Here is a 15,362-nt window from a genome sequence, read left to right on the forward strand (position 1 = left end):
CCCTTTTAAGGGCTATTGGTAGATTAGTTTAGGCTAAGAATTTTTTTTTATTTGGGGGGCTTTTTTTATTTTGATAGGGCTATTAGATTAGGTGTAGTTTAAATACCTGTAATTTGTTTATTATTTTCTGTAATTTAGTGTTTATTTTTTGTTGTACTTTAGCTAATTTAATGTAGGTAATTGTATTTAATTTAGTAAATGTATTTAATTATAGTGTAGTGTTAGGTGTTATTGTAACTTAGGTTAGGTTTTATTTTACAGGTACTTTTTTATTTATTTTAGCTAGGTAGTTATTAAATAGTTAATAATTATCTAATAACTATTCTACCTAGTTAAAATAAATACAAACTTGCCTGTAAAATAAAAATAAACCCTAAGCTAGCTACAATGTAACTATTAATGTAGTTAATTATAGTAATTTTATATAGATTTATTTAAATTATATTTAAGTTAGGGGGTGTTAGGGGTTAAGGTTAGACTTAGGTTTAGGGGTTAAATACATTTATTATAGTGGCAGCGACGTTGGGGGCGGCAGATTAGGGGTTAATAAGTGTAGGTAGGTGGGCGGCAACATTGGGGGCGGCAGATTAGGGTTTAATAAATATATGTAAGGTGGCGGCGATGTTGGGGGCAGCAGGTTAGGGGTTCATAAGTATAATGTAGGTGGTGGCGGTGTCCGAGCGGCAGATTAGGGGTTAATAAATATAATGCAGGTGCGGCGATGTCAGGGGGGGCATATTAGGGTTAATAAGTGTAAGATTAGGGGTGTTTAGACTCAGGGTTCATGTTAGGGTGTTAGGTGTAGACATAAATTTTATTTCCCCATATGAATCAATGGGGCTGTTAAAGTGAGTTTTACGCTGCTTTTTTGCAGGTGTTAGACTTTTTCTCAGCCCGGCTCTCCCCCTTGATTCTATGGCGGAAATCGTGCACGAGCACGTACGACCAGCTCACTGCTGACTTAAGCAGCGCTGGTATTTGGAGTGCGGTAATGAGCAAAATTTTGCTCAACGCTCACTTCTTGTCTTTTAACGATGGGTTTGTAAAAACATGTAATACCAGCGCTGTAGGTAAGTGAGCGGTGAGACAAAACTGCTCGGTAGCACCGCATAGCCTCTAACGCAAAAACTCGTAATCTAGCCATTTGTTTGTATTGGTATGACCACAAAAAAAGTGGAGAGAAAAAAAAAAGCCAAATCTGACACATTCCCACGCAAAACTCAAAAAATGGACTGGACAAAAGTTATAGGCACTTTCTCAAAATTGTAAGAAATAATTGCATTCCAAGTTTGTGATGCTCCTGTAATTTATAATTAAACTCACCTGTATCAATTAACAGGTGCTGACAATATAGATATCACACCAGCAACCAGTTAAAATGGTGAAAAATGTACTCAACCTTTCTGTTGTGGTGTCTCTGTGTGCCACACTGACCATGGAGAAGAGAAAGAGCAGCAAATAATTGTCTGGGGATTTGAGAATAAAAATTGTGGAAAACCATGGACAATCTCAAGGTTACAAGTCCATCTACAGAGGTCTTAATGTTCCTGTGTCCACTGTGCGCAACATTGTCAAGAAGTTCACAGCCCATATCACTGTAGTTAATCTCCCTAGATGTGGACAAAAGAGAAAAATTGATCAAAGATTACAACGAAGGATTGTTTGAATGGTGGATAAAAAAACCTTGATCAACTTCCAGACAAATTCAAGCTGACCTTCAGGCACAGGGTACAAATATGTCAGCTTGCACTATACGTCACCATCTGAATGAAAAAGAACGCTATGGTAGGAGACCCAGGAGGTCCCCACTGCTGACACAGAAACATAAAAAAGCCACATTGGAATTTGCCAAAAATTACCTGAGGAAGCCAAAAATCCTTTTGGGAGAATGTGCTATGGACAGATGAAACTAGATTACAGCTTTTTGGTAAAGCCAATCATTGTAGTGTTTTCAGAAAAAGAAATTAGGCTTTTAAAGAAGACAATACAGTCCCTGCATGTCAAAAATGGTGGGAGTTTACTGATGTTTTTGGGGTTGCTTTGCTGCTTCAGGCACTGGATATCTTGACTGTGTGCGTGGCATTATGAAATCTGAATATTACCAAAGATTTATGTGGTGCAATGTAGGGCCCAGTGTCAGAAAGAGGTCATGGGTCTTACAGCAAGAACAATGACCCAAAACACACGTCAAAAAGCATGCAGAAATGGTTTTAAGAAAAGCACTGGAGATTACTGAATTGGCCAGCAATGAGTCCAGATCTCAATCCCATAGAGCACCTGTGGAGAGATCTAAAACAGCAGTTGGGAAAAGGAACCCTTCCAATCTGAGAGACCTGGAGCAGTTGGTTGAAGGAAGAGTGGTCCAAAATTCCAGTAGAGAGGTGTAATAAACTCATTGATAGTTACAGGAAGCAATGGATTTCAGTTTTCAGTTATTTTTTCCAAGGGGTGTGCTTCCAAATATTAAATTGAGGGTGCCAATAATTTTGTCCAGTCCATTTTTGGAGTTTTGCGTGGAATGTGTCAGATTTTGGCTTTTTTTTTCTCCACTTTTTTGTGTCATACCAATACAAACAAAAGAAATAAACATGAGAAGGCCTAAACAAATGTAATTGCAACAAGTTTCTGGGTGAAGTGGTGCATTATCTGACATAAATGAAAGGGTGCCAATATTTTTGGACATGGCTGTACATCACAGAGCCTGAAAAATGTACCTATTTACCCCTAAATCAACATAAACCCACTTCAATAACCCCTACTCTACTTAATCCCTACACAGTCAATACCCCACATTAATCACCCCATACACAACTTAACCCTACACTGCTAATATCCCACAACAATAAACTCTCTACTCTATTTAACCCCTACACCCGGGAACTACCCCTACACTACTTAACCCCTAATAGCTACCCCCCAGGACCTCTAAACTACACCCCCTAAGTTAAAAAAATAAATAAACACCACGTACATTACAAAAAAAATAAAAAAACACATAACCAAAAAACAAAACAAAACATAAAAAAAACACTACCAAAAAAAAAAACAACTCAGGCCTATGCTAGAACTAAGTTCCCTTAGAAGGGCATTTTGTAGGGCATTGCCCTAAAAGTGATTAAGATCTTTTGGCCAATAAAAAAAAAATCCCTATTCTTCAAAAAATCCTATTCTAAAAAAAACATATCCTAAAAAATGATTGCCTTGAAAAGGTTATTGGTAGTGCATTCCCATAAAGCCAGTATAGCTCTTTTGTGAATCAGAAATAAGAAATCGCTATTCTGAAAAAACAAACAAAAAAAAAAACGTATCCTAAATGAAAAGTTAGAGAATTTTTAAAAAGCTATTATAAAAAAAATAATCCTAAAATAAATCCCAAAAGTTTCTCCTCACCTAACTTGAATCCGTGGCGGTTGTCTTCATCTACCTTATCCACAACGGCAGTCTTCAGCCACCTTCATCCATGGCGGCATCTATGTTATTCCGAAATTCTAATAATTTATTTATATTGTTATTATTAGTATTATTATTTTTACATTGTTCCAAGGTTACTACAAATAATATTTTATTGTTACAATACCACATTTAATTCACAAAAGAAAAGAAAGACTCTTTCAAAGCAATCCTAACATTTTGAATGGCAGCTCCTCCCATGACTTTCATGTCTCCAATAAGAGTTTCAGCAGTGTAATGTGCTAGAACAGGCATGCTGAATGATTATAGTGTGACTATAGTGCCCTAGCTCATTATCCCAAAGACATGTATATTTATGTATCTCTATGTTAAAGCTCTTTGCTGCCTTTTTTCTAATACCTGAGACCTCATATCTTTGAGCTCTTATAACTTTTTTATGCAATATTTTTGTCAATATTTTTTATTAGATGGTGTTATGAGTGTAAATTGTACTGTTTAAGGTAATTTTGATGTATTTTGTGCAACTTATTAATCAAGTGTAACAGTTATTAACCAGAGCTCTGAGGTCATGCTATCTGAATGCGCGTTAAATTCAATTACGCTTGAATGAAACGCACTTACTTTCAACTTGTAATTTCAAACAGGCGCGATAAACTCAACAGTTAGCGTGCCACTTGTAATCTAGCCCTTAGTCTTGGTCTTGGTTTCAAGCTGAACTCTCATTTACTCCACATATACAGCTGTTTGCCAAATCCTGTCATGCCCAGCATCTACACATTGGGGTCGATTTAACCAGGGCCGAATGGCCCCTGTTCCCCCTTTTTCCATGCAAGCCTTTAGGCTCGCTGGAAACTAAAGTTAAGAAGCAGCGGTCTTATGACCGCTGCTCCTTAACTGGTCTGCCTGCTCTGAGCAGCGGACATCAATTAAACCGATCAGATACGATCAGGTTGATTGACACCACCTGCTAGCGGCCGATTGGCTGCGAATCTGCAGGCTGGCATTGCACCAGAACTGCTTGTGCAATGCTAAATGCTGACAACGTGTGCTGTCGGCATTCAGCGATGTCTGGTAGACATGATACGCTACAGCGTATCATGTCCACCAGGCATTAATAAATTGGCCCCCAAGTCTGTAAAATTTGTACTTTCCATAACCAAGAAACTACCAAAATATGAATTCAATCACTTATTTTATCTCATATTGACTACTATGACCTACTTCTAAGTGGTCTTCTCAAACCCTTCTCTTCCCCTCCAATTTCTCATAAATTATTTAGGTAGACTCAGGTACCTAAGTAAAATATCCATGTTGGTTACTTTTCTCTGTCAGTTAATTCACTGGCTCCATGTGCTCTAAAATGCAGTTCAAAATATTTATTTCCTCAATTATCTCCATTTACTGCCTGAACCACTTTACTAGACCCACTTCTGACCTGTTTTGTCTGATTCTAACATTACTATTGCCCTCCTCCCACCTTGATGACTTCTCATGTGCTGCCCCTACTCTCTGCCACTCTCTACCCAGCTCCATCAGACTGTCTCAAACCATGTATTGCTTCAGATGCTCTTTGTAAAACTACTTTTTTAGAGAGGCTTACCACATCCCTCCTGAAGTTCCTCTTCATCCTAACCAACAAAATAAATATTACCTGCCTTATCTCACTGCTGTAATTATAATCCATGTGAAAAGTTATCCCAATCTGTTAACCAGTAGATTGTGAGTTCTTTGGACTAGGGCCCCTCCTCATCTAATATTAGTTTTGTCGTTTTTATGTATTTTTATTGTTTAATACCCCTAGTTATTAACACTATGAAATTTTGGTGGCATATTATAACTATTGATTGTATGCTGCAGTCCTTCAAAATTACTATCGGCTAGATTACGAGTTTTTGCCGGTAAGGCTGTGCGGTGCTAACGCTCCTTTTATTATCACCATTCACTTAAGACAGCGCTGGTATTACGAGTTTTCTGCAAGCCGGCGTTAGCCTCAGAAAAGGGAGCGTTGAGCAAAATTTAGCTCTACATCTCACCTCAATACCAGCGCTGCTTACGTTAGCGGTGAGCTGGCTAAACGTGCTCATGCACAATTTCCCCATAGGAATCAATGGGGAGAGCCGGCTGAAAAAAAAAACCTAACACCTGCAAAAAAGTACATTCAGTTCTTAACGCAGCCCCACTGATTCCTATGGGGAAATACTTTTTATATCTACACCCTAACATGAACCCCGAGTCTAAACACCCCTAATCTTACACTTATTACCCCCTAATCTGCCGCCCACAAAATCGTTACCACCTGCATAATATTATTAACCCCTAATCTGCCGCTCCGGACACCGCTGCCACCTACATTATACCTATTAACCCCTAATCTACTGCCCCTAACATCGCCAACACCTACATTATATTTATTAGCCCCTACTCTGCCACCCCCAATGTCGCCGCAACCTACCTACACTTATTAACACCTAATCTGCCACCCCCAATGTCGCCGCAACCTATCTACAATTATTAAACCCTAATCTTCCACCCCCAACGTTGCCGACACTATAATAAAGTTATTAACCCCTAAACCTAAGTCTAACCCTAACCCCCACTAATTTAAATATAATTTAAAATAATCTAAATAAAATTACTACAATTAACTAAATGATTTCTCTTCATCGTATATATAGACACATTTTATGTATATTTTCTAAGCTAAATATGAAATCCCTTTGTGCTAAGTAAATGTGTTTCCTTAAAATAACTAATGGAAAATGTTTGACTGCAAGTATCTATTTAATGGTTGAAACAGAAAGTGCTACCTTGGGATGGAAAAAAAATATTTCCAGCAATTTCAACTAATTCTTTTATTATAAAATTGTATGCTCTGTTATTTTATTATTGAAAGTTACAAAATAGTTATTTCATGTTACCTTCGTAAATGACATCATTCTTAAATAATAATGTTACTTTTTCAGATGCTCCAAGAAGTCCAGAGATTCAAGCTAAACATCTTCATGGTATAATATTTTATATTATTTGCTTAATGTTTTTCATTATTAGTTTACGGATTGCTAATGCCTCATTTATGTAAATTTCCATCCAAATAACCTGTCCATCCCAAGTTTGAGGCTTGTGAGGTGACATTTGACACCTGCATTTAACACTGTGTAAGCAATTGCTTGAGCATCCCAACCCACTGCGCTCATGCAACCAAGTGCATGAGACAAGGGCTTGTCAATCACCTTGGACAAATCAGAGATGGTAGAGAAGGTAAAGTCTGCTTCACAACTTGAGGTAGCAAATCTGCATCACAAGGACTCCCAAGCTGCTTATTCTGATTAATCACGTACATTGCCGATTGTTAATGGGCTTTCTTTTTTATAATAGCGCAGGTCCCGCCGCAAGCGCTATTTTAGACCGCTCTATTAATTGCATAATCCCCCTAGAAAGACTAGCGACATACAGGGTACGTTGCTGGTCTTTAAAGGATTATTAAATGGCACTTTATAGCCCTTATTAATGATACTATTGGGTCTGTTATAATCAGTAGAGTTGTACAAAATACACACCACTGCTTTTTGCATGTTTATTTACATTTAAAGCTATTACATTTCATTTGCTTTCCTGTGCGTTCAAATGGGGCCGTGGGATTACAATCCATCAGAAAACACTTTTAGAACAACTTTTTTAAGCCCTTCTTATTTAACAAATTTGACCTCTTAAAGCATATTTTGGGGTCTTACACATGGCATATCTTGTATGTATTTTTTTAAGTTGAAGGGATATGAAACCCAAAAATCTATGTTTAACGATTCAGATAGAACCTGCAATTTAAAACAACTTTACTTCTATTATCACATTGTCTTCATTCTCTTGGTCTCTTTTGTTGAAAAGCAGGGTCAGGAGTGTGTATGTGTCTTGAGCACAATATGGGAGAAGTTGTGCAAGAATGTAAACTAGGTGGCAGCACTATTATCTGCCATGTATTGCTCCAGAAACCTACCTAGCTGTCTCTTTAAAGGGACATTCCAAATCAAAATTAGAATCCACATGGATGCATTTCAGTTGTGAATAGAAGCATTTTGTAATAAACATGTATAGCAAAAATGTTTCCAATAAATGCTGTAACTGTTTCAAAAGTGTATTTAAGTATGCACCGTGCACCAGCATTTTTAACACAGCACTTGCTCAGAGAACCTAAGGGGCTTGTACCATCTGGTAATGACTTGATTTGTTAAAGGGCCACTAAACCCAAAATCTTTCTTTCATGATTCAGATAGAGAATAGAAATTTAAACAACATTACAATTTACTTCCATAATTTATTTTGCTTCATTTTTTAAATATCCTTATTAGTAGAAAAAGCAATGTACATGGTGAGCCAATCACACAAGGCTTCTATGTGCAGCAACCAATCAGCAGCTAGTGAACATATCTAGATATGCTTTTCATCAAATAATTTCAAGAGAATAAAACAAATTAGATAATAGAAGTAAATTAGAAAGATGTTTAACATTGCATTCTCTTTCAAAATCATAAAAGAAAAAATGTGGGTGGCATGTCCCTTTAATTGCTGACATGATACAATCCCCAATGGCACTCTGAGCAGCTGCAGTATTTAAAATCCTAGTGCACTGAAAAATGTTAATGCTAAAACAGTGATAACTTTTACTAGAAGCATTTTTTGCCAATACTTGTATATTGCAAATATGTTTCTATTTAAAGGTGTAATTAATCTATGCACATTTAAATTTTGACCAGAATAACTTGGGGACAAAGCAAATTTCATAATAGAAGTAAATTGGAAAAAAAAAACTTGTATGCTTTGTCCCCAAGTTATTCTGGTCAAAATTTAAATGTGCATACATTAATTACACCTTTAAATAGAAACATATAACTTTTTTTTTATTTTGTATTCCTTTTAAACACGCACACTTTACATATTTGCTCTCTTTTTATGTTTTATTTCTTACATGTTCATGCATACTCTGTTCTAGTTCATATAAATACAGCTATTTTATTTGTGCACTTTTCTTGCTCTTTGTAGTACATATTTGCTCTATCAACAAATATAAATCTCAATCACATACTAGTTTCTAATTTAAAGGGATATTTAACTCAAAATGTAATTCCCCATTAATCAACTAATGGAAATGAAATTACCTTTTTATATACATTCATTATTTAATGACAGAAAAAAAAATGCAGTGAAAGCTAGCTAAATAAATAATGGATATTTGTTTAATTTTCATTAATTAAAATATATTTTTATTGAGGTATAAGTCATGGCATACAATACATTTGAATAAGTTTCAATTACAAATTCAAAGGCTTAGGGGCCTAGTTATCAAGCCGTCAACCTCAAATACGCTGGAATTCCGCAGCGTATTTGTGGCGAGGCTGATTCGCCTTAGTTATCAAAGGCTAGAGACCGGAAAAAGTAGAATTTTGTGACGTAAACTTCGATCCGCCGGACTCAGTCCGACACAGATCGATTCTTACGTCACTCCAGATGTTCCGCACACAAGTACGGCACAATCTGACTACTTTTGCTAGTTATCAAAAAACTAGCAGGTACGCTCGGCACTTTTCCGGCCCAGCGTACCTGGTTTTCAAACCGCCACCCTGGAGGCGGCGGATCCCATAGGAATCAATGGGAGTCTGACCATAGCGAAAGTACAAGTTTGCTGCTGCCAGACATCCCATTGATTCCTATGGGAGCTGTCTACACCTAACACCCTAACATGTACCCCGAGTCTAAACACCACTAATCTGTCCCCCCTACACCGCCACAACTAATAAAGTTATTACCCCCTAAACCGCCGCTCCCGGAGCCCACCGCAAGCTACTCTATACATATTAACCCCTAAACCGCCGCTCCTTGACCCCCGCCGCAACTATAATAAATGTATTAACCCCTAAACCCGCCGCTCCCGGAGCCCACCGCCACCTACATTATACCTAGTAACCCCTATCCTGCCCCCCTATACCGCCGCCCTCTATAATAAAGTTATTAACCCCTATCCTGCCGATCCCGCACCTCGCCGCAACTAAATAAATAGTTTAACCCCTAAACCGCCGCTCCCGGACCCTGCCGCAACCTATATTAAATTTATTAACACCTAATCTGCCCCCCTACACCGTCGCCACCTATAATACATTTATTAACCCCTATCCTGCCCCCCACTACCCCGTCGCCACCTATATTAAATTTATTAACCCCTAATCTGCCCCCCCTACACTGTCGCCACCTATAATACATTTATTAACCCCTATCCTGCCCCCACTACACCGTCGCCACCTATATTAAATGTATTAACCCCTAATCTGCCCCCCCTACACCGTCGCCACCTATAATACATTTATTAACCCCTATCCTGCCCCCCACTACACCGCCGCCACTGTAATAAATTTATTAACCCCTAAACCTAAGTCTAACACTAACCCTAACAACCCCCTAACTTAAATATTAATTAAATAAATCTAAATAATATTTCTATTATGAACTAAATTAATCCTATTTAAAACTAAATACTTACATTTAAAATAAACCCTAATATAGCTACAATATAAATAATAATTATATTGTAGCTATCTTAGGATTTATTTTTATTTTACATTCAACTTTCAATTTATTTTAACTAGGTACAATAGCTATTAAATAGTTATTAACTATTTAATAGCTTACCTAGCTAAAATAAAGAGAAAATTACCTGTAAAATAAATCCTAACCTAAGTTACAATTAAACCTAACACTACACTATCATTAAATAAATTAAATAAATTAACTACAAACAGGGCCGGTACTAGGATTTTTGGCTACACAGGCGAGGATAAATTTTGCGCCCCCCCCCCCAAGTACATACCAAAGTACATACCCATTTTTTTTTTTTACAAAATGTTACAAATATGTATTTAAAAAAATATATATACACACACACACACACTATATATATATATATATATATATATATATATATATATATATATATATATATATATATATATATATATATATATATATATATATATATATATATATATATACACACACACTATATATATATATATATATATATATATATACACACACACTATATATATATATACACACACACTATATATATATATACATATACACACAACTATATATATATATATATATATATATATATATATATTAAATATCCAAGAAAAGAGCACTCACCAGGACTTGTACCTTAAAGCAATTACCGCTTTATTTTAACAAAGTGACGTTTCGAGGATTTTAACCTCGTCCTCAGACTTTACAACAGTGTACATACCTGAATGCCTTTTAAACCCTCCACCGACTATCACCGCGATACCGGAAGTCACCCGGCGTCCTGTGCGCAAGACTGCGCATGTCAGAGCGTCGGCATGGCAACCGGCCGCGGTGTACACTAAAAACAAAATTGTGAATACAAACGGTTACAATATAGAGCAGTTCAATTGTTACAATCTCAATGCACTTAACAATCTAACACTATCTATTATAAGAGCTAGATAGTTACAACACTTAACATCTCTACGATGCGTGTAGTTTACCGTGTCAAATTTACCTGACTATTTCTAAACTGGGAATAGGTATAGACATAATTTTGAATCAAACATATCACCTAGTATGGCTATACTAGCTATCAGAATACACTTTACTGCTAACATCTGGATAATACTCCCTAACCTTTGGTATCACAGATAACAGTGCCAGTCCAGGTTGGTATTCAACCCTCCGGGCACCAAAGTGCCCAGATTGAAGATCCACCTGGACTCGCACTGCAACAGGAGTCTATCCCTATCACCCCCTCTAGTTGGGGGTGGAATGTGATCGATGATCACATACCTCAGGTCTGCAACCGTATGGCCAGTCAGCGCAAAATGTCGTGCCACGGTTGGTCTGACCCCTTGTTTTTTATAGCCAATCGAATGGCTGCACGATGATTGGCCATACGGGTGCGCAAGTCGTCGATAGTCTTTCCGACATAGAATAACCCACACGGACAGTGTAATAAATACACTATATGCGTCGTCGTGCAGGTTACTCTATGCCGGATAGTGTATCTGCGATTGGTGGTTGGATGAACAAAGAATTTTGCGTTAGATAAACCACTACATGTGGTGCATCCCGTACACTTATAGCAACCAGGTTTCTTAGTCTGTAGCCAGTTCGATTTTTCGTAGCACAATACAGGGTCAACCTTCACCAGAATGTCCCGTAGAGAGCGTGATCTTCTAAAGCCTACTTGTGGATATCTGGAACCCCTAAATGGCAGATTTTTATCACTTTCCACGATATTCCAGTTCTTTTTTACCAATTTTTGTAGGTTCTGCTTGTCTGAGGTATAAGTAGTCGTCAATATCATCCTTCTCTCTTTATCCCTTTTTGTCACAGTTCTTAAAGCTGTATCCTGATCCATGGAGGTAAACTTCTGGAAGTGTTGGTTAATCTGTTTCTCTTGGTAACCCCTCTGTAAGAATCGTGCTTTCATTTCTATCAACTGTTGTTGGGCATTACTCTGTTTGTTGTTATTCCGCATAACCCGCTTGAATTGAGAGATAGGTAAAGCCTCTTGAGTGATGGAGGATGGCAGCTAGTAGCCTCCAATAATGAGTTCCTATCTGTCTCCTTTTTTGTACAAAGTTGTGCCCAACACACCATCTTCCATAGATATTCGCAGGTCGAGGAAATCTACTGATGTGGAACTCTTGGTCATCTTGAATTGTAGCTTTGGATTAATGGTGTTTAATATCCTATGCCAATCATCTAATTCCTCCTCCGTACCTGACCATAGAATGATCAAATCATCTATATAGCGTTTGAAATATTTAATGTGTTGGTGTAGAAATAGATCCGTGTCACGTTCTTCAAATTCTGCCATAAATAAATTGGCGTACGATGGGGCCATATTAGACCCCATCGCCGTCCCTTGTAGTTGCAAAAAGAACGATTTCTCAAACTTGAAGTAGTTTCTGCTGAGGCAGAGATCCAATAGTTCCAGGATTAACTCTACTGGAGGTCCCACGTATGGGTATCGATTCAATTGTTTGCGAACTGCCATCATCCCCTGTTCGTGTGGTATGGAGGTATACAGACTAACCACATCCAATGTTGCTAATAAGATGGGTTGTTTGATTGTTGGAAATGATTTGATCTCTTTGATCAGACTAATCGAGTCCAACAGAAACGAAGGCATATTGCGGACACATGGTTGGAGTATACTATCCAGAAATACTGCTACCGGTTGTAAGAGGGATCCTATGGAGGACACAATAGGTCTGCCCGGTGGGCAATTCGGGTGCTTATGGATCTTCGGCAGTGTGTAAAAAGCCGGAACCCTTGGGAACTTTACTTCCATAAAGTTCCTTTCTTGTTTCGTCAACCATCCAATCCTGAATGCTCGATCCAAAACTTCATCTATCTGTTTCTTGAACAACATGGTAGGATTGTAGGTCAGTTGTTTGTATGTAGCCGTATCCGTCAGCTGAGAAAGTATCTCTTGCTTGTAGTAAGAATAGTCCATTATGACCAATGCGCCTCCCTTATCGGCCTCCCTAAAGATTAGATCTTTATTTGTGCTCAAGTTATCCAGTGCTCTCTTTTCTTCTTTGGTTAAGTTGTTTCTGCAACCCGGTTTAGCCGAATTACACATTCTCTCTGTGTCATCCAATAGTAGTCTACTGTACGTTTTAATGCTAGGATTTGTACTTGAGCAATCATAGGTGCTTTTAGGTTTTAATTTGTGGATGTTAGCAGTTTCTTCAGTAGTATCTCCAAGTCCCATACCAAAATGCTCCTTCAATCTTAAGTTCCGTTCAAATTTTTGCATATCTATGTACATATCAAAGGGTTTGTAGAAAGCTGTTGGGATAAACGACAAGCCTTTATTTAGTATCTTGATCTCCAACGCTGACAACTGGTAAGAGCTGAGGTTGATTACTATGTCATTCGTTACATTCTGCGTTTGGCTCTGGGTGGTCTGCCCCTTACCACCCCCTCTCCTGATGTGCGTCCGATGCCTGCCAAGTTTTTTGATCTTGTAGTGATCCCCCCATCAAATGATCTTTGTGATGCTTCGGTAGATGTTATCCCATCTGAGTCAGTGCTATTGCCGGAAGAATCTATTGTGGTCATATTTCTTGGTTTGTAGAATCTTGGTCTCCTAGGTCTGATTTCAAAGGTCCTCTGTCTTTCTTCTGCCGAAAGTAACCACCTATAGACCTTTTTCTCTTTATAATCAGATTCTACAGCATCCCACTTCCGATTCTTGAAAGTTAGCAATTCTGTTTCGAAATCCAGTACTTGTTTGGTTAATTTTTCTAACCATTTGTTTTCTTGATCGGCTTCTAGTGTCGTTATGTGTGTAAATTCAAATTGTTGAATTTCGACATCGACTTTATCCAGTAATATTCTCACTTCTTCAATGACCAGAAGCATCAAATCTAAAGCGCATTTATTCAAAATGCGACACCACTTTATGCAAAACGCAGGGTTGTTCCTGCCTATAGTCGGAATGTTCTTTACTCTGAATCCTCTAGGAATAAAGAGTTTCCTATGATAATCTGATAGGAAAGTTCCGTGCAACGTTAAATCGATCTTTCTTTTTTTCAGTTTCAATATTTTGCATATAGGTGGGAGGGCTGTTCCTTTAAATCCCTATTAGGAACAGTAGCAAACCGGATTCTATTGGCATCATCCTCCGTATAATTGAATGTAGTAGCGCCTTGAACGTTCTCATCTGGTGTCTCCATTTCCCCCAGTGTTGTAGTCAGAGGCTCTATATTGTAATCCATCGTGTATAGTGTATTAAAAAACCGCTACCGGTTTAAATCAGTAGAATAGCCAGAGGTAGGGAAATCTAATAGTTCAGGGTGCCAGAGTTAAACCGTAGTACACAAAATCCCAAATGAACTCTGCACTCACTCCGCTGTTCAACCGCCCAGGGTGCATCCAATGCCGCAGTGTGCCTTTACAAATATCCAAGAAAAGAGCACTCACCAGGACTTGTACCTTAAAGCAATTACCGCTTTATTTTAACAAAGTGACGTTTCGAGGATTTTAACCTCGTCCTCAGACTTTACAACAGTGTACATACCTGAATGCCTTTTAAACCCTCCACCGACTATCACCGCGATACCGGAAGTCACCCGGCGTCCTGTGCGCAAGACTGCGCATGTCAGAGCGTCGGCATGGCAACCGGCCGCGGTGTACACTAAAAACAAAATTGTGAATACAAACGGTTACAATATAGAGCAGTTCAATTGTTACAATCTCAATGCACTTAACAATCTAACACTATCTATTATAAGAGCTAGATAGTTACAACACTTAACATCTCTACGATGCGTGTAGTTTACCGTGTCAAATTTACCTGACTATTTCTAAACTGGGAATAGGTATAGACATAATTTTGAATCAAACATATCACCTAGTATGGCTATACTAGCTATCAGAATACACTTTACTGCTAACATCTGGATAATACTCCCTAACCTTTGGTATCACAGATAACAGTGCCAGTCCAGGTTGGTATTCAACCCTCCGGGCACCAAAGTGCCCAGATTGAAGATCCACCTGGACTCGCACTGCAACAGGAGTCTATCCCTATCACCCCCTCTATCACCCCTCTATAGAGCCTCTGACTACAACACTGGGGGAAATGGAGACACCAGATGAGAACGTTCAAGGCGCTACTACATTCAATTATACGGAGGATGATGCCAATAGAATCCGGTTTGCTACTGTTCCTAATAGGGATTTAAAGGAACAGCCCTCCCACCTATATGCAAAATTATTGAAACTGAAAAAAAGAAAGATCGATTTAACGTTGCACGGAACTTTCCTATCAGATTATCATAGGAAACTCTTTATTCCTAGAGGATTCAGAGTAAAGAACATTCCGACTATAGGCAGGAACAACCCTGCGTTTTGCATAAAGTGGTGTAGCA

At 38.2% G+C, this 15,362-nt stretch overlaps 1 protein-coding gene across 1 annotated transcript in view; it reads left to right on the plus strand.

The window, feature by feature from the left end:
- LOC128638967 (sialic acid-binding Ig-like lectin 16) overlaps positions 1 to 15,362 on the plus strand; it is a 382,221-nt gene that overhangs the window by 314,368 nt on the left and 52,491 nt on the right. Inside the window, 1 exon segment of the mRNA XM_053691109.1 lies at positions 6,375 to 6,416. Coding sequence (XP_053547084.1) covers positions 6,375 to 6,416 — 42 coding nt within the window.

This window comes from Bombina bombina, chromosome 8, assembly GCF_027579735.1.
Source record: "Bombina bombina isolate aBomBom1 chromosome 8, aBomBom1.pri, whole genome shotgun sequence".
Classification (NCBI taxonomy): Eukaryota; Metazoa; Chordata; class Amphibia; order Anura; family Bombinatoridae; genus Bombina; species Bombina bombina.